The sequence below is a fragment of the Salvia splendens genome, chromosome 9 (assembly GCF_004379255.2).
Source record: "Salvia splendens isolate huo1 chromosome 9, SspV2, whole genome shotgun sequence".
Lineage (NCBI taxonomy): Eukaryota > Viridiplantae > Streptophyta > Magnoliopsida > Lamiales > Lamiaceae > Salvia > Salvia splendens.
The window spans coordinates 24537777-24560321 of NC_056040.1; the positions used below are offsets into that span (position 1 = coordinate 24537777).

At 41.1% G+C, this 22545-nt stretch overlaps 3 protein-coding genes across 3 annotated transcripts; 1 reads left to right on the top strand and 2 right to left on the bottom strand.

Annotated features, from left to right (window-relative positions):
- Window positions 1-439: 439 nt before the first annotated feature.
- LOC121747405 lies at window positions 440-3342 on the top strand. Its single transcript, XM_042141439.1, has 2 exons — window positions 440-2181; window positions 2245-3342. Exons 1-2 carry the CDS (start codon window positions 510-512, stop codon window positions 3306-3308), a joined length of 2736 nt encoding a protein of 911 aa, XP_041997373.1. The 5' UTR covers window positions 440-509; the 3' UTR covers window positions 3309-3342.
- Window positions 3343-5947: 2605 nt separating this feature from the next.
- On the bottom strand, window positions 5948-8094 carry LOC121747116 (protein POLYCHOME-like). Its single transcript, XM_042141106.1, has 3 exons — window positions 7929-8094; window positions 7222-7627; window positions 5948-6715 (listed from the first exon to the last, which is right to left on the bottom strand). The coding sequence occupies exons 2-3, from the start codon at window positions 7624-7626 to the stop codon at window positions 6329-6331; spliced, it is 792 nt and encodes a 263-aa protein (XP_041997040.1). The 5' UTR covers window position 7627; window positions 7929-8094; the 3' UTR covers window positions 5948-6328.
- A 7003-nt stretch (window positions 8095-15097) lies between these two features.
- On the bottom strand, window positions 15098-18396 carry LOC121747735 (receptor protein kinase-like protein ZAR1). Its single transcript, XM_042141834.1, has 2 exons — window positions 16833-18396; window positions 15098-15892 (listed from the first exon to the last, which is right to left on the bottom strand). The coding sequence occupies exons 1-2, from the start codon at window positions 18058-18060 to the stop codon at window positions 15282-15284; spliced, it is 1839 nt and encodes a 612-aa protein (XP_041997768.1). The 5' UTR covers window positions 18061-18396; the 3' UTR covers window positions 15098-15281.
- Between the last annotated feature and the right edge of the window lie 4149 nt (window positions 18397-22545).

Here is a 22545-nt window from a genome sequence, read left to right on the forward strand (position 1 = left end):
ATTAATATAAGTGATGTACTCATGCTAGATTCCGATGCTAACGTACCATTAATGATGATACATCATCTTTTCCCGGCCGTTTCTTCCTTCTTTTATTGTTTATTTTACCTGTAATTATTTTCTTATTTCTCTTTATCATTAAACAATAAATATCACATAGTGAAAGTAGTCAAGATACAAAACGTAGAATGAAAGTAAAGAAACTTGATGAGCAAAACCAAATAGAATCCGATTTTCTTTGTAGTAAAGTTAGAAATTTTAATGCAATTGTTTTGTCTTAGAATGAAAGTAAAGAAACTTGATGAGCAAAACCAAATAGAATCCGATTTTCTTTGTAGTAAAGTTAGAAATTTTAATGCAATTGTTTTGTCTTTATCTGTTTAATTTAGGGTATATAAATACAAGGGCCGTGCACGATCTATTACTCAAACCAGCTCAATCCATTGATATTTGGACATCCAAAAAAAGGCATATTTTTTTTTCAGTAACAATTCAAAATTCAAACTCTCATGCAACCCAATCTCATTCCCACTTCTAATTCCAAACTCTTTCCCACTCCCACTCCTAATTCCAATCTCTTTCCCAATACCATTCTCAATCCCACTCCCAATACCATTCTCAATCCCATATTTGGAATAACCTCTTTCCAGCCCAACTATATTGCTCCCTATGGCGGCGCACAAGCTCATGCTCAGTCCTCGTGGCAACAACGTCCCGACCCTAAGGCACAGTCGACATGGCAACAAGGTCCTGACCCTCACGCTCAGTCCACGTGGGAAATAGGTCCTTATTCTCAGGCTCAGTCCACATGGCAACAAGGTCCTTATCAAAGTTCTTACCCTTCGACTCTGTCCACGTGGCAACAAGGTCCATACTCTCAGGCTCAGTCCACGTGGCAACAAGGTCCTTACCAAGGTTCTGGCCCTCCGGCTCAATTCACATGGCAACAAGGTCCTTACCCTCAAGCTCAACCCACGTTGCAACAAGGTCCTCATGCTCAGGCACAGTCCACATGGCAACAAGGTCCTTATCAAAGTCCTTACCCTTCGACTCAGTCCACGTGGCAACAAGGTCACGACCGTCTGGCTCAGTCCACATGGCAGCAAGGTCCTTACCCTCAAGCTCAGTCCACGCGGCAACAAGGTCCTTTCCAAAGTCTTGACCCACTGGCTCAATCCACATGGAAACAAGATCCTTATCAAAGCCCTTACCCTCAAGCTGAGTCCACGTGGCAACAAGGTCATTACCCTCCCATACTTGGAGGTGGAAGCAACTCTCAAACTCAATCAACATGGCAGTCAAATCCATATCCTCAATCTCAGTCCGTAATTGGAAGTGGAAGCAACTCCCAAACTCAATCCATACCTCAGGCTCAGCCTAGTGCAGAAGGAGACCCATCCTTGCAGATCAAAAAAAAAAAGATTGATGAAGAAAGAATTGCTTATAATCCAAAAGTGATTATTAGGAAGGTTGAAAGAGTCGTGGATCCAGACAGCGAGAGCTCTTCAGTGTGCTGCGCGTGCAGTCAGCGCATCTTCTCAACTCCCTCAATAACATTCTCTCGGGGCAACGAAGAAAATCTTTTCCTGCACGAACAATGCACCACTCTTCCACTCCAATATCTCCACGAGCTTCACCTACACCACCCCCTTTTCCTCATCAACCACCTCTTGCACCCTCCTCTTCAACCTACTCAATTTACTTGCCATAACTGCAACCAAACATGTGGGACTTCCTTCTATCAATGTCCTCACCCCACCTGTGATTATCGACTCGACTTGTTGTGCATTTTGCAGCTCAAGATCAAGCACAGAAGCCACAAGCACGCCTTGACGCTCATCAGGCTAAAGGACTCGTGCTCTTTAACCTGTGGCGCCTGCAACAGTAAGCACGAGTCAGAATCAGAGGCAGAGACGGAGAAGCTCAGTCTGTCCTATTTATGCAGCCTTTGCGGTTACTGGATTCATCCAGATTGTGCTTCATTACTCAACGCCCTCCATTATAAACATCACCCACATTCTCTTTTTCTCATCTATAATCTCCCTACTTCACCTCATTCCAAATGCTTCATCTGTTTTCAACATCATAAGGGAACCTCAGGGGTTTTTGTTTGTCTCAAATGTACTAATTATCTTGTTCACATCAACTGCGCCGTCCAAGATCCCCATACTTTCAAGCCAGGTATGTATACCTCCATTCACAGATAAATATACTTCTATTATTTACTGATTTATGATTTTGCAGTGCTTATGCGAGATGCAAAAGCCTGCGACTTAGGTCGTTTGCCAATGGCAAACGAACACACGAGTCTGATTCCCTATATTAGACATGATATTAGCAGCAGCAACAGCGATGATGGTGACAGTGATCCATCTAAAATCCATGAACATCCATTGATATTCCATGAAAGTGAGGAGGATGAGAAGCAGTCTCACCGCCGCGTATGCAATGCATGTGTCCAATACGTTTCTCCCCCATTCTACAGTTGCTCTGAATGTCCAGATTTCTTTCTCCACGGATGCTGCGCTCGTCTTCCAGCGCTAATCACGCACCCTGCCCACGCAGAGCACAACCTCGTGCTCCACTCCAAACCGCCCAAAACCGGCTTCTCCTGCAGAGGTTGCCATCTACGCTGCAATGGATTCGCATACTCTTGCGAAACCTGTGACGACTTCACGTTAGATGTCATCTGCGGCCTCATCAACCCCGCGATAACACACGAACCCCACAAGAGCACCCACATTCTCTTCATGTCTCGCAGCATGATCATCGATGAGAAGTGCAGCTGCTGCACCTCCATCTTGAACGGGATCTGCTATGAGTGCAGCAGTTGTCCTAGCTTCAAGCTACATGTCAGATGCGCCATTCTCCCCAAAACTGTTCGCCACGGCTATGACCAGCACCCTCTTCGGCTGACTACAAAAGCCCCGGAAGGAGGTGCCAATGGTACTGCTGAGTTCTTCTGTGAGGTCTGTGAAGAACGTATCGACATAGAGCGGTGGAACTACAGTTGCAGCGAGTGTGATCAGTGGTTTCACGTTGATTGCATTCCCTTTATCGATCAGCTTTCTAGGATCAAGTTGGGTTCTCGTGTTCGTGTGGACATCCATGGCTGCCCCTTGGCGCTGGTTCGACGGGATGATTCTGTTTGCGGCGGCCGCAAGTGTGGATCTTGTCGAGAAACATTGAGGATGGGTGATGATGGTCTAGCTTATGAGTGCTCCGACTGTTTCTTCGGCTTGCACCAAAACTGTGCCAACCAACATTTGTTCAAGAGTTATAATGAATCATGTAATTTCTATTTTTAGTATTTAATAATGAAAACGATGCAAATTTCTTTCATTATAATCTGCGCATTAATATGATACCATTTTTCTAAATCCCGTAATATGAAACCATTTCATGATATTATTTCAGCATATGGTAAATGATGATCTACATTTTTTACGACTACAAACTCATTCACACACTAAGAGCATCAGCAATGGCGGACGTCCCTCCGGACGTCCGCGCGGGACGTCCGCCATTAGGCGCGAAGGAGGCGGACGCGGACGTCGCTTGCGGAGACCGGAGATCCGCAGCTTTCCGACGACGTCGCTAGTGGTAGTGGTAGTGATGCGGGTGGTAGTGGTGCGGGTGGCAGTGGTGGGGATGCTGATGACTTACGCCGACGAATTAACGAAGAGGTGCGGGCCGTTACGTCCAAGGAGATAAATCGCTTGATACAAGTGGCCTTGCAGCAGCAGCCGGTGGTACCTCGACCCATCCATCGTCGAGCTATAGTACCCCGGGACCAAATCGCTGCACACCGTCGGTTGTATAAGGACTATTTCGCTCCGGAGCTGCGGTTTGGGAGAACATGTTCCATATAATTGAAGAGGTATAGACACGGAGTGGTGCACGTTGATATTTTTAATATAATTTGTTTAAAAAAAATTTGTTGAACCCTACTTTTTTTATTTTTTTATTTAATGAAATTATCATTGCACTTTCTCCGTCCGTATTCGTGTCGAAATTTTAATTCCGTAAATTATTTAATTTCGTAAATTTGGTGAATTTTTATTATTGTGGATGTCTGTCGGGATGTCCGCCATTGTGCAGTGGGATGTCCTTATAACGTGGCAGTACAGTGGGAGGTCCTTATGACAAGGCAGGAGGTGTTTTTGAGAAATCCGTCGGGACATCCGTCCCACTGTGGATGCTCTAAGGCTCCATTAGTTATCACAGAATTGGGATTATGGAATTAGAATTGGACTTCAATTTCAAATCCAGCGTTTGAAAAAAATATATGAATTTGGAATTGAATTTCAATTCCAATATCTCTCAATTTCTACAATTTGAATTTCATATCAAAAATAGAAAATTAAAATTTCAAATAGTTATAAAATTAAATACTTTTACACGCTATATAATTATAACGCAGATTACACACACAATCACCCACAAGTTTACACACGCACACAGCCACACAGTTACACACAGAGATACACTTTGTTAGGCTATCCACAATGGCGCCTAGCGCACCGCCTAGCCGAGCGCCGGCGCTAGGCGAACCATTGCAGCTTCCGAAAACCGCCGAGCGGTTTTTCGGAATTAAAAATCGCCTAAAGCTAGGCGGTCGACGGGCGCTGGGCGATGCGCTGGGCGATCCGCTCGGCGCCATTGCAGCGTCGGGATCGCCCAGCGGTTTTTTTGTTATTTTTTTTAAATTTTCGATACACTATATATACGCGATTTGCACTTCATTTTCATTCGCACCACTTGTATTAACGAGTACTCTCTCTATTTTTAAGTAATGTATTTTTTTTAATGTAATTTTTATTATTAATGTACTTTTTTAAAATTTTAGTACTTTTTTAAATTTATTGTACTTTTTAAATTTATTGTATTTTTTTTAAAATTAAAATAGTATTATTAATGTTTCTCGTATATGTCTCGTAAATTAAATTCCGTATATTGTGTTATTAGTGATGTGGCTATTGATGTGGCTGGGCTATTTATGATATGGCTAGGCTATGGCTGGGCTATTTCTGATGTGGCAAGAGGATTTTTAGTATTGATGATGTGGCAGAAGGAGTTTGTGGCTGGGCTACGGCTAGGCTATTGCTGGGCTATCACCACTGTGGATACCCTTACAAACAGCCACACACATAATTAACACCCCCCCCCCACCCCACAACACACACACATTTACACACACAGTTTCACCTACACATACACTGAACATAGTTACACGCACATATGCACACTCACAGTCACACACACACATACTACACTCATGTGAGTGTGTGCGCTTAATTTCTTTAAATTCAATTTCATATCAATTGCATCATTTTTATCAAACAAAGGATTTTGAATTGAATTCAATTCCTTCCAATTCAATTCCGTAGAATTTTAATTCCAATTGAATTCCAATTCCATGCACTGAACGGACCCTAATCTATCTAGATGACTCAAACCCCTACCTACTAGTTGAAGGGGAAGAATCTTACTTGCCCGCAGGGGCGTAACGCAGTTTGCAACGGAGGGGCAGATCTTGCTGCAATGAGCTTGGGTTCGAATCCCACTGCTGTCGTGTAGTTGCTTTCATCTCTCAGGCACAAGTGTGAGGCCTTGGGAGATGGGCTTCTGGCAGCCAGTGGGTTAAGGTCTCCCCCTTAACGGACTACTGCGTACCCTGATTGAACCCTCTCACATGATATCGGGCCGGAGTGTGGGGGCCGCCAAGGCGACGGAATCGCCTTTTTCTGCTGCAAGGGGAAGAATCTTACATATTGATGTTTGACAAATGAACAGTAGATGAAATAAACATGCTCCTTTTAGTTGATAAAGAACTTGGCAGACATGAGACATATGTAACCCTGGCATTATATTTCCAGTTATATATTTATCAATATTCCATCTTCACATAGAGAAACATAGGGTGAGAGGTATAAGGAGCCAACTATGGTCACACAACATACATCAAGATACTCAACAGTAACCAGCAGAAAATGAGAACTTTACATGTATTTTTCTGCATGTATTGAGTAGCAGGAGTAAAAACAATTAATTACTCCAGCAAGTTTCAACAAGCTCTCTTGTTCTTGCCTCTGCTAATCTACATAGCCTCTAATGGCATATATGAACATGGATAGAGAACTAAAGAAGTTCTCAAAAGTGGATAGTTTGATCATCAAGGGATGATCGTGAAACTAAGAATCCGATCATCAAGAGATGATCAACTGTACTAACCAGTCAGATGTTCAATGTCCTCTGACTACCCCAAATCCTTAAATCTCAACCTTGATTGAGGAAAATGATGCAACTCGTGATAAACGGTCAAACCTCAGCGCATTGACATCAATGTCCTCACTCTTTTCTGCCTTTCAGCTTTCTTAGCAGATGGAGTGCTCTTTAGCTTATGAAGCTCCTCCATCACCACTCTTTCAACCACCTCGATGTTGTTTAAGAGCTTCTTTTGAGGTGTTAAGCAAGTTGAACCTCCTTCACTCTGATTGGTAGCATTGAGCAATATCTTTGGCACTTTGCCCACTGTTGGTGGGCAGCACCTAATTCCAGCTGTGGAAAGTGGGGAAGTCACAGAAGGATCTTGCTCGAGCTGAGCAAATGATGTAGATACAGATGGATCGTGAACTATCTGGTCCTGGAGTAGAGGACTCTCAGTTTCTAGGCCTTCACCTTCTTCCCGACGTGCTCTTCTTCTCTCAATTGCCTGACCATAGAATCGCCTCAAAATTAGTACTACTAGACAAGATTGTTCAAAGATCAAAACTTGTTTAATTGAACTTTCTACATATTAGTATCAGCCAGAAACCTGTACAAGGTTAAGCACTAAACATGTTGATGCGCAATCATGCAACATTTGTAAGACTTGTTTTGCATAAAAAGCAAAGCTAAAAAAGGCATATGCATGACTTCATCCAATAAATGGTTTTGCTGAATTTGCTCTGAACTCAATAAGTTGACTCTTGGGATTCTGAACCAACATTTAAGACAATCGTAGACTAATCTTTTATCTTAAATAAATGAAATAGTAATTAGAGGCAATATGGTGACACAGGCCACTAATGTTTTTCCATAATTGATAATAAATTTCTCTCTGGTTATTGAATGTCAGTCAATGTAAACACTAAACACAAAGCTAAATCAAGAAGTATTACTTTCCAAGCAACACAAGTAAAGAAACAATCAACTAATTTCAAAAAATTCCCACATTACCCTCATTACAGCAGTGATGTCCCTGAGAGGTTTCCTTGGATACCAAGCAGGCAACCGGATGCTTCCTCGCCCTCGGAAACCACCTCGACCACGGCCACTTCCCACCGCAGGGGACATGTTTTCTCGCCCCATGCCCAGTGATGATGATCTACTGTAGTTTGGGGAACGCCCAAATCTTGAACTTCCAAGGCTACCCCTTCGACGAGCAACCCCTCTCGATGGTGGCATACCCACCATTGAAGCTCCTCTCCACCGGAAGGGAGTTCCAGTTGATTGATCCTCGGCCTCATCCACTAAGACGAAGACATCAGAATTGCTATTACCATCCCCAACGATCCGCCTCCTGTTGCTGTACGAGACCATAGCGTCGTTATCCCTTGGTAATCTATCTCTTGTCTCCGGCATTCTATCAAATTCGCCAAGAACACAATACATTGTTGCAATCAGATAAAAACAGAAGCAACACTAATGAATTCTTATTGATTAGTAGTATTTAAAAAGTTCATACACCGAAATATCTATAACCCTAAATCAACTAAAAATTGAAATACAAACACTCCGGAAAATAGAAAACCAGCAACAACAGACATAATCAGTAATGAAAATCACTTCGAAACATCATCCGACACAAAACCTATCAGTTTTCGACATGTAGGTGAACTAATCGAGAGAATCCCCAAAAAAGAATATGAACATTTCTTCTGTACCTTAATTTTGTGTGGAACTTCTTGAGAGGGCTTCAATCGAGCAAGTAAAGTAGATTTACACAGCTATGGAGGCGGGCATTCAGCTGAGTGAAGTGAGAGAAAGTGATGAAAAAGAAGAGATTTGGAAATTTGATGTGCGAGACAGAGAAGGGAACTGGCAAATTTTGAAATGATTTTTGGGCGGACTTTATACTCACAAAATCACACTTCAATTTTTCAAATTTCACAGTGGCGGACTATTTCTACCCCGTTTTCACTTCTTTTCTATTTTTGTTCCAAAAATCGTTCTACATTTCAATATTACTATAAAATATGACCATTCTTTATTTTACTACTATCGTAAGGTGATTAGCAATAGACATATACTCCCCTCGTCTCACGACGACACTTAGAGCATCAGCAGTTGCGCGGAATTCCCAAAAACACATCCTGCCACGTCATATGGACTTCTCACTGCACTGTCACGTCATAAGTAATTCTCACTGCACACAGTGGCGGACATCCCGAAGGACTTTCCACAATTAAAAAAATTCACAAATTCACAAATTAAACAATTTCCGGAAGCAAGAAATTTACAGAATTAAATAGTCGACACGAATACAGAGAAAATGCAACCACTTTATTTAACAAAAAACATACTTCATTATAAAAAAAATACATAATTACTAAAAAAAGGGGACGTATTTAATACAAAGTGGTGCGAATGAAATGAAGTTCAACGGGACTATTTATAGAAATTTTAAAAAAAAAACATTTAATGCAATAAACGGGAATTTCGCACTGACGTCCGTGGGAGTCAACGCAATGGCAGACGTCCGCGCGGCGTCGCGACGGAATTCCGCGTAAGATCACCCACAACCGTGCTCTTGCCAGCGAGCATGGTTGTGGGCCCGACCCCACTTTTTCTGTATGCTCTCTGGCAAGAGCAGAGCACAACACCCACAGCTGTGCTCTTCCGCAAGGACGAGCACAATTCAATTTAAAATTCAATTAAACAAAAACATTTCCATAAAATTAAAATTCATTAAAAAACCACAATAAATATTACAAATTACAAATAAAATAAAAAAGACATAATTAAAATCCTAAAAATTAAAAATTACATAATTAAAATACTAAAAATACCTAAAAATAAAAAATTACATAATTAAACTCCTAAAAATTAAAAATTACATAATTAAAAGCTAAAAATACCCTCGTGGACGACTACTCATCCGGCGGCACTACCCCCAATTGTCTTTGGAGGCCCAATATCATGGCCTCGTGCGATCGAAGTTGTGAGGGGGTCATAGTGGACCTATCGGCCATATTGAGTTGGGCCAAAAGCTGCCACAACGAGTTGATGGGGGTGGAGGTGGCGCATATGGAACGGGAACGGGAGCGGGAACTGGAGCATCGGCGGTTGCAGCCGCGGCTCGACGGCGGTTGGCCGCCGCCTTCTTCCTTCCTTGCTGTCGGCGTTGGGAACCGCTCGGGCCGGCGTCGGGGCTACCCAAGTTAGCTCCGGCGAGTTGGCTAGCCACTTCTTCGGAGCTGGCGTCGGATAGGGATACCGACCTTGACCGTTTGGAGGAGCCACTAGAGGAGGATATTACGCCTCTCATATACTTCGGGTGCGTCCGCGTCTCCTGCCAAATGTTGAGGTACTTGAACGACTTGTAGTTCATGTATTGGTAGGTGCTCAACGCGGCAGTGATGATGTCGACCTCGCTCCGGCCGCTCCCCGCTTTCCGCTCTTTGTGGAGGAAATAGCCATTGAACTTGCCAATTTCATCGTTGGCTCGGTAGATGGCGTTGCGCACCATACTCTCGTTGCGCTCGATTATCCCGGTGGTCGGTTTTCATTGTACCGGCGAGCGATGCGCCACCAAAAGTGATCGCCGGATTGGTTCGTGCCAACCACCGGATCTTTGGAGATTTCCAAGTACGCCGTAAACAATTTATCCATCTCCGCCGGAGTGTACGGTGTGCAGACACCGCGAGTAGGAGGAGTCGGAGTTTGGGAGGGGGTGGTCGGCCTAGGCTCCGGTGTCCACCCGTATCGCCCTTCGGGGGCACCTTGGTCGTCGATTGGGTATGGCCGGTAGCCAGCCGGAACGCCCAAACTTTGGATTTGAGGAGGGGCCGAATATTCCGTTTTCGGACTAGGAAACGGTTGTGAACCGAACCATTCGGGGTTCCAACCGTGGTAGGGCGGAGGTCATCGCCTTGGCCGGACATTGTTATATTGTAGGAGTGGAAGAAAGATTGAGAATGGATATGAGAGAATGAAGATGAGAATGAGAATGAGAATGGAAATTAGAGAGTGTAGATGAGAATTGTGTAGTGTGGGGTGAATTTTTTGGTGTGAAAGTGGGGTATTTATAGATGAAAATGTGTATTTTTTGGGGGAAAAAATAAAAAAAATGAAAAAATGATGGAAAACGGTAAAAAACGGATATATTTTTTTTGGGAAGTGGAAATTTTTTTATTTTTAATCGGTTTTTTAAATTAAAAACCGATTTTTAATTAAAAAATAATTCAAAGGCAACGGCTATGTCGTTGCCCAATCGCGTGCCGCCACGTCAGCTGCTCGCTGGCACGGACGTGCTCGATGCATCGAGCAGCGCGGTGCCAGCGGCGCGAGTGCAGCGGCGGTGGAGCTCGTCCTTGCCAACGGCACTGACGGACGGAAGCCGACCGTCCACCGTTGTAGATGCTCTAAACGCCGCGGAACTGCGATGTCCTTGGTGGAATTCCATATCTGTGCATACCATGCACAATGGTGGACGTTCGCCGCGGAATTCCGGCACGCCGGTTGGAATTCTGCCAGGACGGGCGCCATTGCTGATGCTCTTAGAGCATTAGCAATGGAGCGCCCTAAGGGACGCCCTAAATCCGGCCCTATGCACCGTCACGTCAGCATTTTATCCTCACATCCTTCCACCTGCAGTGGGCCGCCCTATAGGTTTCACTATTGTTTTGTTAATTAATTTAAATGTTTTCAAATATGTCAATGCAAAATAATTAAAAAATACCACGATTAATTAAAAACGGTAAATCCTATATTGATTAAAAAAAGTTTTACAAGACCCCAAATATCGGATTATTCGAACTTGGGTATTCACCTGAATCCATTTTATAGTGTAATTTGAGTGTGGAAAAGTGAATGGAAAGATTACAAATGAAGGTGGGGTAGGGGTATTTATATAAATAAATTTTTCAGAAATAAAAAATAAAAATAAAAATAAAAATAAAAATGCGTTGCATCGTCCGTGCCCATAGTGGGCGGACGATGCCCTATCGTCCGCGGACGATCTATAGGGCGCGGACGATGCATCGGGCATCGTCCGCGCACTCACAGTGGGCGGACGATGGCGCGCCCGAGGCATCAGGCGGCCTATCGTCCGCCCCATTGTTGATGCTCTTATATTTTGTTACTTCTGTCCGTCCCACAATAAGAGACACATTTCATTTTTTACCATAAATAGTAAGTAGGTCTCACATTCCACTAGCTCACTTCACTCACATTTTATTATAAAATCAATATAAAAAGTTGGCTCATATTCCACTAACTTTTTCAACTTATCTTCTTTACTTTTCTTAAAATTCGTGCCACAACAAGAGTGACTCTTATTGTGGAACGGAGGGAGGAGTATATTCTAATGTTAATGATTTATTAATCACATAATAGTTGTGATTAGTTTCAATTTACTTTTAACTAGTGTCGTGCATTAATCATAAATTTACTACTCCCTCCGACCGCCATTAGGAATCCCATTTATGGGCGGCACGGGTTTTAAGAAATGTTAAGAGAAGTGGGTGGAAAAAAGTTAGTGGAATAGGGTTTATACTTGTATATATTAGTTTTAAATAAAATGTAAGTGGAATGAGTGAGTGGAAGGTGGGACCCTTTTATCATTTATGACAAAAGTGAATCAGGACTCCTAGTCGCAACAACCTTATAGTATTTGGTAGGATTTTAATATGTACTCCCCCTATCCGCGAATAAGAGTCCTGTTTTCCCATTTTGGTCCGTCCGCGAATAGTAGTCTCGATTCATAATTACTATAAATGGTAAAGAAGATTCACATTCCACTAACTCATTCCACTCACATATTATTTAAAACCAATATATACAAGTGGGACCTATATTCCATTAACTTTCTTCCATCCACTTTTCTTAACATTTCTTAAAACTCGTGCCGGAAAAATTTGATACTCCTATTCGTGGAGGAGTAATTGGTAAAAAAAATAAAGTTTTTTTTGCATATCGTCTTCATTATGGAACTAATGAATGTTTTGGAGTGAGAAGTCTTGGGTGGACATAATATTGGTCATAAAATGTTGAATCCTCAAATGTCTTTGATACCATCTGATCCAAAGCTGACATTCAAATTTTAACAACGACAATTTTTTTTATTATGTCGTATGCAATGATTATTAACAGAAGTCAAGGTCAATTGTTTTCTTTGGATTATTTTGATAAAATCTGTCTTTAATCATGAACAATTCTACATTGATGTATCTAAAATCACAAGTCTGGGAATATTTTAATTTATAAAGATGAAGATGAGAGCAGTGATTGATTTTTTTTTCTCAAATCATCCAAATCCCATAACCAACTATGCCGCTGAATTTTCTAATATGCTAAAATTTTCTTCCATTACACAAATCCGGAATCCTTAGAGCATCCGTAACGCGTCTCGTTGCTGTCTCTATCTCGTCTCGGAGAGACGAGACCGCATCGAGACAGCGTTGCGGGCTCTGTCTCGTCCCCAGCCCGTCCCCATCCAGTCTCGTGTCTCGTCGCGGAGAGGCAGCCCGCGAGCTGTCTCGCCACGCGCGTTGGCCACGTGGTGAGCTGTGGTTCGTCCGTGACGCCCACTCGTCGGCCTGCTAGTGGGCGTCGTTTATTTCCGTTGAAAATGTATTTTTATTTGTTTTTTTTTTAATTCAGAAAAAAATCGAAAAATAAAAAAAATCCCAAAATTATACTAGCCGTTTATAGTGGTTTTTTACAAATTTATAATTTTTTTTTGGTATTTTTTAAGCCCCCAATCACTCCTATAAATATCAAATCATTCCCACAAATTAATCCACCAAAAAACTCTCTATTCTCACTCAAACACTCTCAAACACTCTACATTCTTCATATCAAAACATTATTCTTCTCCCAAATTTAATCCATTCATGATCCATTTGAGCAAATGCGTCGAATAATGGAAGAATCACTAGAAGAAGATCGACGTAGGGAGGAGGAGGAAGCCGTGGCGCCTCAAAGGCGATCCCGGACTTACATCCACCGTAACCGGGGAGGAAGCCGCCGCAAGGTTGTTACGCGATTACTTCTGTGAGAACCCGGTATGGGGAGAGACCTACTTCCGTCGCCGTTTCCGCATGCGGAAACGGCTATTTCTGCATATCGCAAATGCATTGGCAGCCCGGGAAGAAGGGTTCGACGCCGTTGGCCGTCCCAGTCCCACAACGTTCTAGAAATGTACTGCAGCAATCCGTCAGCTTGCTACTGGACAAACGGCGGATTTGTTCGACGAATACCTGCACATTGGGGAAAGCACGGGGAGAATGTGTTTGATGAACTTCTGCAAAGGCATCCGGGCTGCCTTCACCGACGAATTTCTCAGGAAGCCAAGCACCGCAAATTGTCAGTTTTTGCTCCGACTTCACGAACCAGTGCACGGATTCCCCGGGATGCTTGGCAGCGTCGATTGCATGCATCGGCAATGGAAGAATTGCCCTGTGGCGTGGAGGGGGTCATACACGAGCGGCCACAAAGGCACACACCCCACCGTTATACTCGAGGCCGTTGCCGACTACCGGCTATGGATTTGGCATGCATATTTCGGGATCCCCGGATCGAACAACGACGTCAACGTGCTCAACCAATCCGACCTCTTCACCGAAGTTTGGAATGGTAAAGCGTCGGCCATCAACTTCATCGCTAACAACCGGCAGTATAAAATGGGGTACTATCTTGCTGACGACATCTATCCGAAGTGCCCAACCTTCGTGAAGTCGTTCAACATGCCGATGAACGAAAAACATGCTCTTTTTGCGCAGAAGCAAGAGGCTGCTCGCAAGGATGTGGAGAGAGCGTTCGGGGTTCTCCAAGCTCGCTTCAACATTATCAAAGTCCCGGCTCGTACGTGGTTTATGGAGAATATGGTCGACATCATGTATACGTGCATAATCTTGTACAACATGATTGTCGCCGACGAAGGACCTGAGGCGGGAAATTGGTTCGACCCTGAAACCCCGGGAAGCTCCACCGCAAGTAGTCCGCCTCGCAGTGGAGTGCATCCGTCTATGCAAGATTTGTTGTCTGTTCGGGCAAGGACACGTGATTCTACCGCCCACGCCCAACTCCAGGAGGATCTAATGGAGCACATTTGGGCAAAATTTGGCAACCAGTAGACGCACATGATCACCATTAGACAACTCTTTCTTCTGCTTCTTTGAGTTTTGAGATTTTGAATTTAGAGAGAGTGAGCGGAAGATTTTAAATTATGTGATTTTTATTTTTTTTAGGATTTTATTAGTGTGGTTTTTTTTTTAGAATTTTAAGTTGTAATTTTATTTTATTTAATGAAGTGTGTTTTTATTAATTGAATTTGTTGGAAATAAAAATAAAAAATGAAATTGAATGAATAGTTAATGGATGAGATCGTTAAAAGCGGAGGGTTGCATGTGTTGTATCTTAGTTAAAAGATGAGATGAAAAGTACAGTGTGGCCCATGAATAATGAAGAGATGAGACGGTTAAGAGACAACGTTGCGGATGACCTTAATTAACTACAATCACGTACACACAGTAGAAATCGTGTGATCATAGCATAACCTATATTGATAACCATAATAATCATATAAAAATATATTTGTAATTAATAAAATGATATTCTCTCTTCATGCATAAAATGATGTTTGTAATCAATAAAATGATATTTTGTTTGTATAAAATAATTATATTTCTATAAAAATGATATTAATCTTCATCAATAAAACGATATACATGTATATAATGATACTCATACTTAATATCATATAAATTCAACATACAATGATTTTTTTTATCGAAAGTGATATACTTCGTCCATAAAATGATAGTTTTGGGTCTGAAGTTTTTTATAATTCTGACTCTTTCTTCACAACTTCAATTTCAGCAGCAGAATATGACGAAAAAGAGCATTTTTTCTTATTTTGGCATAGCTTTACATTTAGTTCTAACCTGCAGAAAATGGCATTTTCATGAACATCTTATACATGCATAGATTGGGGAAAATATATATCATAACAATGCAACATTAGAAATTAATCACGGATCCTACAAAGACAAACATATCTATCTTTACTAACATCACTGCAACTTGATTCGATCTAGGCTGTCCGAAACCGCCCTCATCTTCGGCCGGAGCTCTGGATCACGCTCCGTACAGTTCAGCGAAACATGAAACGTAGCAACGACCTGTTTCTTGGCACGAGCCTCGTGCCAGAGCACGCGGTCTATGATCTCCGACAACGGCCTCTCCTCCCGGAAAACCCTCCTCACCAAGCTCTCCAGCCCTTCCTCCCCGTCGTTGTCTGGGGCCCGGCCCGTCAGGATCTCCATGACCAAGATCCCAAACGCATAGACGTCGCACTTTTGGTTGACTTTGGCACCTGGGCCCCGAGCTTCCGGAGCCACACACATGATGGTTGACGAGGCGGAGGTTTTGGAAGTTGGCAGACTAGGCTTCCTGGAAGGAGCACTTGCCGATTTTGTGGTGGTTGGGATGAGACGGGACAGGCCGAAACCAGAGATGCAAGGCTTTAGGTTGTCATCGAGGAGGATCTTCGATGATTTGAGGCTTCCGTGGACATACTTTCTTGGGCTGCACTCATGAATATGCATCAAACCCCTTGCAGTTTCTTGGATGATTCTGAGCCTTGCAGCCCACGACAAAGGAGGTCCTGTGTTCCCCACTGCGCCTGCACCAGGAAACGAATAAAAGCTAAAGTTTTGCAATTCGAGCATCCATGTTCGACAAATCACATTTCGTTTAGATGACGCTGCATTGCTATCTGAACTAAGCTGGAAGCAAGTAGACACGATTACATTAAAGCAGCTGCAAACACGTTAAGTAGTACTTCCTCCATCCCAGAAAGTTTGTCACACTTCTTTTTGCACTCGTTTTGGAAAAATGATAGTAATAAATAGTTAAAATGGAGAGAGAATAATATAGAGAAGAGTCTTAACTACAAAGAAATTAACTCAGCATAGTACTGGCTAGAAAACAGAATGTCCTGAAAAAACTAACAAAGAGCAGCTTCCAATTATTCATGGTGCTAATATATTTTCAAATTTGGATTCTCTATTTCAGAATTATATTCGTATGGCTTGCTTCTATACAAGTGTGTGATCCATCCATCGTGAAACTACTACGAAACTTCAACATCGTATCCTACTCAACACAAGCCCTTGAGCGCAGAACTAGAAGAAAAATTGCAAGAATTGTGGAATATTCATAAAATGTATACAGAAAAAGCAAGTTAAAATGTGATGCCTGACTATTCATAAAATTCTAACCCGAGTGTGGTCCTGATCATCATTGAAGGTCTTAAAGTGATATGTGGTCCGGTGATTGTCGTTGTCCGAACCCTAAACCTACTACCACCATGAATCCACCGCGGCCCTTCAACATCCTCAAGTTTATGATTCACTATTGGTCTTTTTTTAGGCTATCAAAAAAATCTTACTCCTACAATGAGGATATTTCTTTCCTACCTACGAAACAAAATGGTGCAAAACATTTAAAGATCAATCACCCACTTTTCAAGAATTTGATGATCTAAAAGCAGAGAATTTGATGGTCTAATCCTCAAACATTATCACACCAAAACAATGATCATGAAGATGTAAAATTCTCACCATGTAATGCATTGTACAAGCTCCCATTGCTGATGAAATCCGAGATGAGCAACTTCTCATCACTGGCATAGTAGTAAGCCCTCAGCCTCACAACATTGGGGTGCCTCACTTTCCCAATGGCCTCCACCTCCGCCTCAAACTCCTTCAACCTCCACGCAACGTCCCCCTCGCTCAGTCGCCTCACCGCCACCACCACCGGAGCAGCAGCCACCCCCTTCCGCCCACCGGCCACCACCCTATAAACTATCCCACTCCTACTTTTCCCAAGAACATAAGCTGAAGCCCTCAACAAATCCTCCAATTCAAACCCAAACCCTTGATCCATCACAACAAATTTCCCCTTCTTCCCCTCCTCTTCTCCCCCCAATTCCACATTCTCCTTCTTCCCCAATTTCTCCTCCACCACATTCCATCTCTTCCTAATCACCCACACTGTAACAGCCACCACTCCAACCACCACAGAAACGCCGCAAATAACCGAAACAGCCACCGATTTCCCATTGATCTTTCTCCCCTCCACAAGCCCACCACCTCCATTTCCCTCCGGTTTCTGAGGATTATAAAAAAAAATCGGATCTTTAGCTACCGGCACCGTGCACGGAGTGCTCAACGGAAACCCACATAAATAAAGATTCCCGGAAAACGCGGTGGGGCCCTGGTTCAACAGCGACCCCACCTCCGGTATTTTTCCACTGAGGTTATTGCACCGGAGGTCAAGGTTGACCATCACCGGAAATCGCCCAAAACTCGCCGGAATCTCGCCGGAAAACGAATTATACGAGAGATTCAAAGTCCCCTGCAAACGGGTCAGATTGGTCAGCCCTTGGAGAAGCGAGCCGTTGAAATTGTTGGAAGAGATATCGAAATAGACGAGGCTCTGGAGGGCGGCGATCTGCTGCGGCAAGGGCCCACTGAAGAAGTTGTGGGAGAGATCAAGAGAGGCGAGAAATGAGAGCGCTCCGATCTCCGACGGAATGTATCCCGTCAGATTCTTTCCCGGGAGGGAAACGGAGATGACGCGGTCGCGATCGCAGACGATCCCGGCCCACCTGCACGGGGTCGCGTCGAGCTCCGACCATGAGATTAGAGCTCGGTTTGGGTCTTCGGCAATGGCGGCTTTTAGAGCTAAAAGGGAGAGGCCATCTGTGTTGAGTGAAGATGAGAGATGAATGCAGAGTGTGGAGATGTAGAAGAGGTTGAAAAGAGCATTCTTCATTAAGCTTTTCATTTTAGCAAAAAATTTTATCTTTTTTATGGAAGAAGCTCAGTAAAAATGGAGTCTTTTTGAAAGCATTGAGCTCAAATGCAAGAATGTGGATGGGATTTGGTAGGTTTTGTGAAGGAATTGCAGAAAGAATGTGTGTGATTTGAGGTGAAGGACTGTGTGTGGTGGTGGGGTGGTTGGTGAAGGATTTGTTGATTCAGTTTGAAAATAATTGAAGAAGGAATGGTATTTTCGAGGTAAAATGGGGTAATTAATGAGATAATTTGGTTTGAATTTGGGTTTGACAATGATGGTGATTTGTGCTTCTTTAAGTGTAGCCTGGAGCGTCTGCAATCTGCATCAGTGAATTTAGTAATTAATGTTTTTGGGATGTGGTTGTTTGTTTTTATTAGTTTATTCATGAATAAAATTTGATTTTTATGATGGTGGATTATACACATTGGGATGAGAGAGAAGGGTATGAATCTTTGATTTATTTTATCTGTTGTCTAAAACAGACAGTGGACAGTCTTAATCTCATGTGAGAAAAGAAGACTACAAATTTACTTTATTATACATTGGTTTTTGTTCTTGGAGTTTTGATTCAAATCAAAAGCTCCAACTCAGCTTTTCAGTGCGATCATTTTCTTTCCTTTGCTTTCATTTCATGTAATGATGTTAAAATCCAAGTGTAAAGTTTTCACTAAAAATAAAAACATATTTTCACTAAAAACTTTTTTTTATGTCTTTTTTATTTTATTAATTTTATATTAAAATTTAAGTTATTTCAAAAGATTTTATTTTTAAAAAACAGTGAAAGTATGAAAAAAATAGATGTACGCTCGACATGTATATTGGAAGTGTACTTTTCTTTTGTCACAATGTGGAGTTTCTAGATTTATTAGCATTAACTTCATTTTAAATCAAATTAGACATAGTAATAGTGAAAATACAGTTGGCCATTCTCTAATAGATAAAACCACGAACAAGTTTTTTTAGGAAGTAGAAAAGGTTCAAATCTCTCTGTTTTTACATATCTCCAAAATTGGATGGTTTAAAGTTTACTTTTAAATGATTCGAGAGCGACTATTTTCGAGAGCGACTATTTTCGAGAGCGACTATTTTCGAAAATAAAACTATATGTAAAATATTGAAATACATGAGGAAGGAGTGCATGAGTTTTCTGTGTGTACAATAGAATCAAATAACCGTCGGGATACCCCTTTTGTCCTTCTCCCCTACTATGTACTACCTCCGTATTATTAGAGCATCCACAATAGGACCGACATACCAATAGCCTAGCACTAGGACATCTCAAAAACACCTTTTGTCATGTTATTAGAACATTCCACTACATTGCCACTGTGACATCCCTAACCCGAAACATGCATTATTTTACATATTATTATATTATATTATCATTGCATATTAAATTATCATTTTTACTATATAGATATTAAGTGTGTCATAGAGAATATATTCATTGTTATGACGACTCAATATAGTCGAATATATGAATAGTTTTGATTTACGGGAATTGTTAAAAGGGATGTGTATATACTGTATAATTAAATTAGTGTATATATATGACATAATTATTTAAATATGTGTGCATGTGTTTGTGTACCATATAGTACTAATACTTATATACGTACTTATAAATATACTATCTATGCATGTATTTGGATAGAAAGTTACATGCATTAAACAAATTGTTTATGTATGTTTTGATAGTATATTGTACTATGCTCTTATATTATTATTTATGTAGGTGGCGTGTTGCATAGTTAGCAAATTAGTATGAGTCAGCAAAGTAGCTGACGTACATATTTATGTACAGATATATACTATATAATTTATCATTTGAAAAAAAAGAAAGGGGTTTGAGAAAGTTTAGAGGAAAAATAGAAGTAAAGAGAAAAGTTTCGGATCGAGGGTTATAAATCAAGAGTTGGAGTCGGAAGGAAGAAAAATAGTCCAAAGGATCAAGGAATGTAGATCGGGAATCAATAGCTACTGTTCGACCAGATTACCTATCGTGATAAGGTGTATATAAATCACACTTTTAGTTTTACATGTGTTATGTGGTTGATTGTTAATGTTGAATTGGAGTGAATTATTGGATTATATGGTGTGAAATTGATATGATTATGAATTATATGATTTTGATGGTCGAATATGATATGAATATTTGATTGCTGAATTGGACATGTTTGTTTAGATATATTGGATAATTTGATGGAATATGATATGGATATGTTATTGGTGCAAAGGATATGTTTATGATACCGATTATGTGAATCATTGGATTAAAGAGTATCTGTGACGGTTTTGCCCTGGATCTGAAATCACAGTGGATATATTGAGACCTTCGGGTCGATCATATTAGGACCTTCGGGTCAAACATATTGGGACCTTCGGGTCAAATCATAGTGGGATCTTCGGGTCAATCATATTGGGACCTTCGGGTCAAACATATTGGGACCTTCGGGTCAAATCACAGTGGGACCTTCGGGTCAAATCATAATGGGACCTACAGGTCAATCATATTGGAAATCCCGGGCAGATATCAGGCTTTACTGTTACAGAATAATAAACTGAATAGAGTGGCATATGCATATGAACATGAAATAGTTTGTTTTTTTAATTATGTTACATATTGTTTCTGATTATATGTATTGATAAAAGAATATGCTTGATGTTTGTATCATGTGAGATTAAAGGTGGAAATTTATATATACTGAGTTGTGGCTTATATAAACCACCAAATTTTCAGGAATAAAATAGCATTAAAGTCTTGACCGACGTGGGTCATAGGAACTCCACGTGTTATCAGGTTCGGCGGCTGACGCATATTGGTAACCTTCTCCTCCTCATCATTTTGCATGTAGATAAATGTATAGTATATAGAGTGGTGAGAGGGTTCCACTACTTTACAGGATATTTTGAAATATGTATCGGATAGGTGTTGGTTTGAACTTATATAATATGGGTGTTCTATGAATTAGACACGTGTATTGATTGCTTTAATGATAAGGGATTTATTTATTAAAAGAGTATACGTCAGAGGGGTTGAGGTGTGACAGTTTAGGTGGTATCAGAGCAGGGATAAGGATCCCGCTAGGACATTGCATTCATGCATTGCATATGATACATATTGGTTATAAGTTGCATTTGCGTTTGAATTATCAGGAACATGGATATTCCTGAACATATGTCACCGAGGAGAGAAGGGTCAGCCGCCCTGCATCATCAATTAATTTTAGAAACATCTCATATACATATTGCATCATATGGTGATTTCCAGTAAATACATGGACCAATGATGAGTCAAAGAGGTAGAAACATTAAATAGCACCGAAAAATGGAATTGTTGACTTTATGAGACTACTAATCCGGTCGAGGACGAGATATGGTTGAAAAAGGTAGAACATGTGCTCAATCAGATGAGTTGTATGTCAGATGAACGTTTTGATTACACAGTGTCTCTTATTTGAAGCAATTCTTACTATTGGTGAGAAACAGTCCCACAATCTATGATACAACCTCTAGTACTCAGTTCAGACGATCTTCCTAGAGAATTTAATGATAAATATATGCAAGAAGTGTATTGTGATGAGAAGTAAAGAGAGTTTTTGTCTTTAAACAAGGAACTAAGTTTGTTGTTGATTATGAGTTAACATTGTTTTAGTATACACGGTTTATCTAGACTGCGTGGTGCGAGTTAATTCAGTTGAGCTGCAAGCGGATATTGATTCTCTTGTTCATACACAAATTTGGTATTATCATGAGTATAGATTGGTTTTCACTTCATCAAACTAAGGTAGCTTGTCATGTAAAAGAAGTGTTGATATAATCATCAAGTCGAGATTGAGTGATATTTTATGGTATCAACAAATTGCAACTTGTTTTATATTAGCTACATCGGCTTTTCAATTTATTCGAAGTGGAGATTTGCCTAGATTAGCACCTGATCAAGAGACAAAATTCACTATTAAGTTACTACCATGTACTGCATTTATTTCTTTTCACCCTTAGTTGATGAAACAGTTACAAGAGTTGCCAGACGAGAGATATGTATGACACAATGTTTTACCTTGGAAAGCACCAATATTATTTGTGAAGAAGAAAGACGACACATTATGACTTTGTGTACACTATTGAAAGTTGAATCATATGACAGTGAAGAGTAAATATTCATTGTCGAGAATAGAAGACTTATTTGATCAATTTCAAGGTACGCAAGTGTTTTTAAATATATATCGTTGATCAAGATACCGTCAGTTGAAGATAGCTAAAGAGAATATTGCAGAGACACCATTCTGAACTCGGTACGACCATTATGAGTTTTGGTTATGCCTTTCAAATTAACTATTGCACCTACAATTATTATGAAATTGATGAACAAAGTCTCTCAACCATTCCTGGATCAATTAGTGCTTATTTTTATCGACTTACTAGTATATTCACGAAGTACAAATGAGTATGTTAATCACTTGTAGCCAGTAT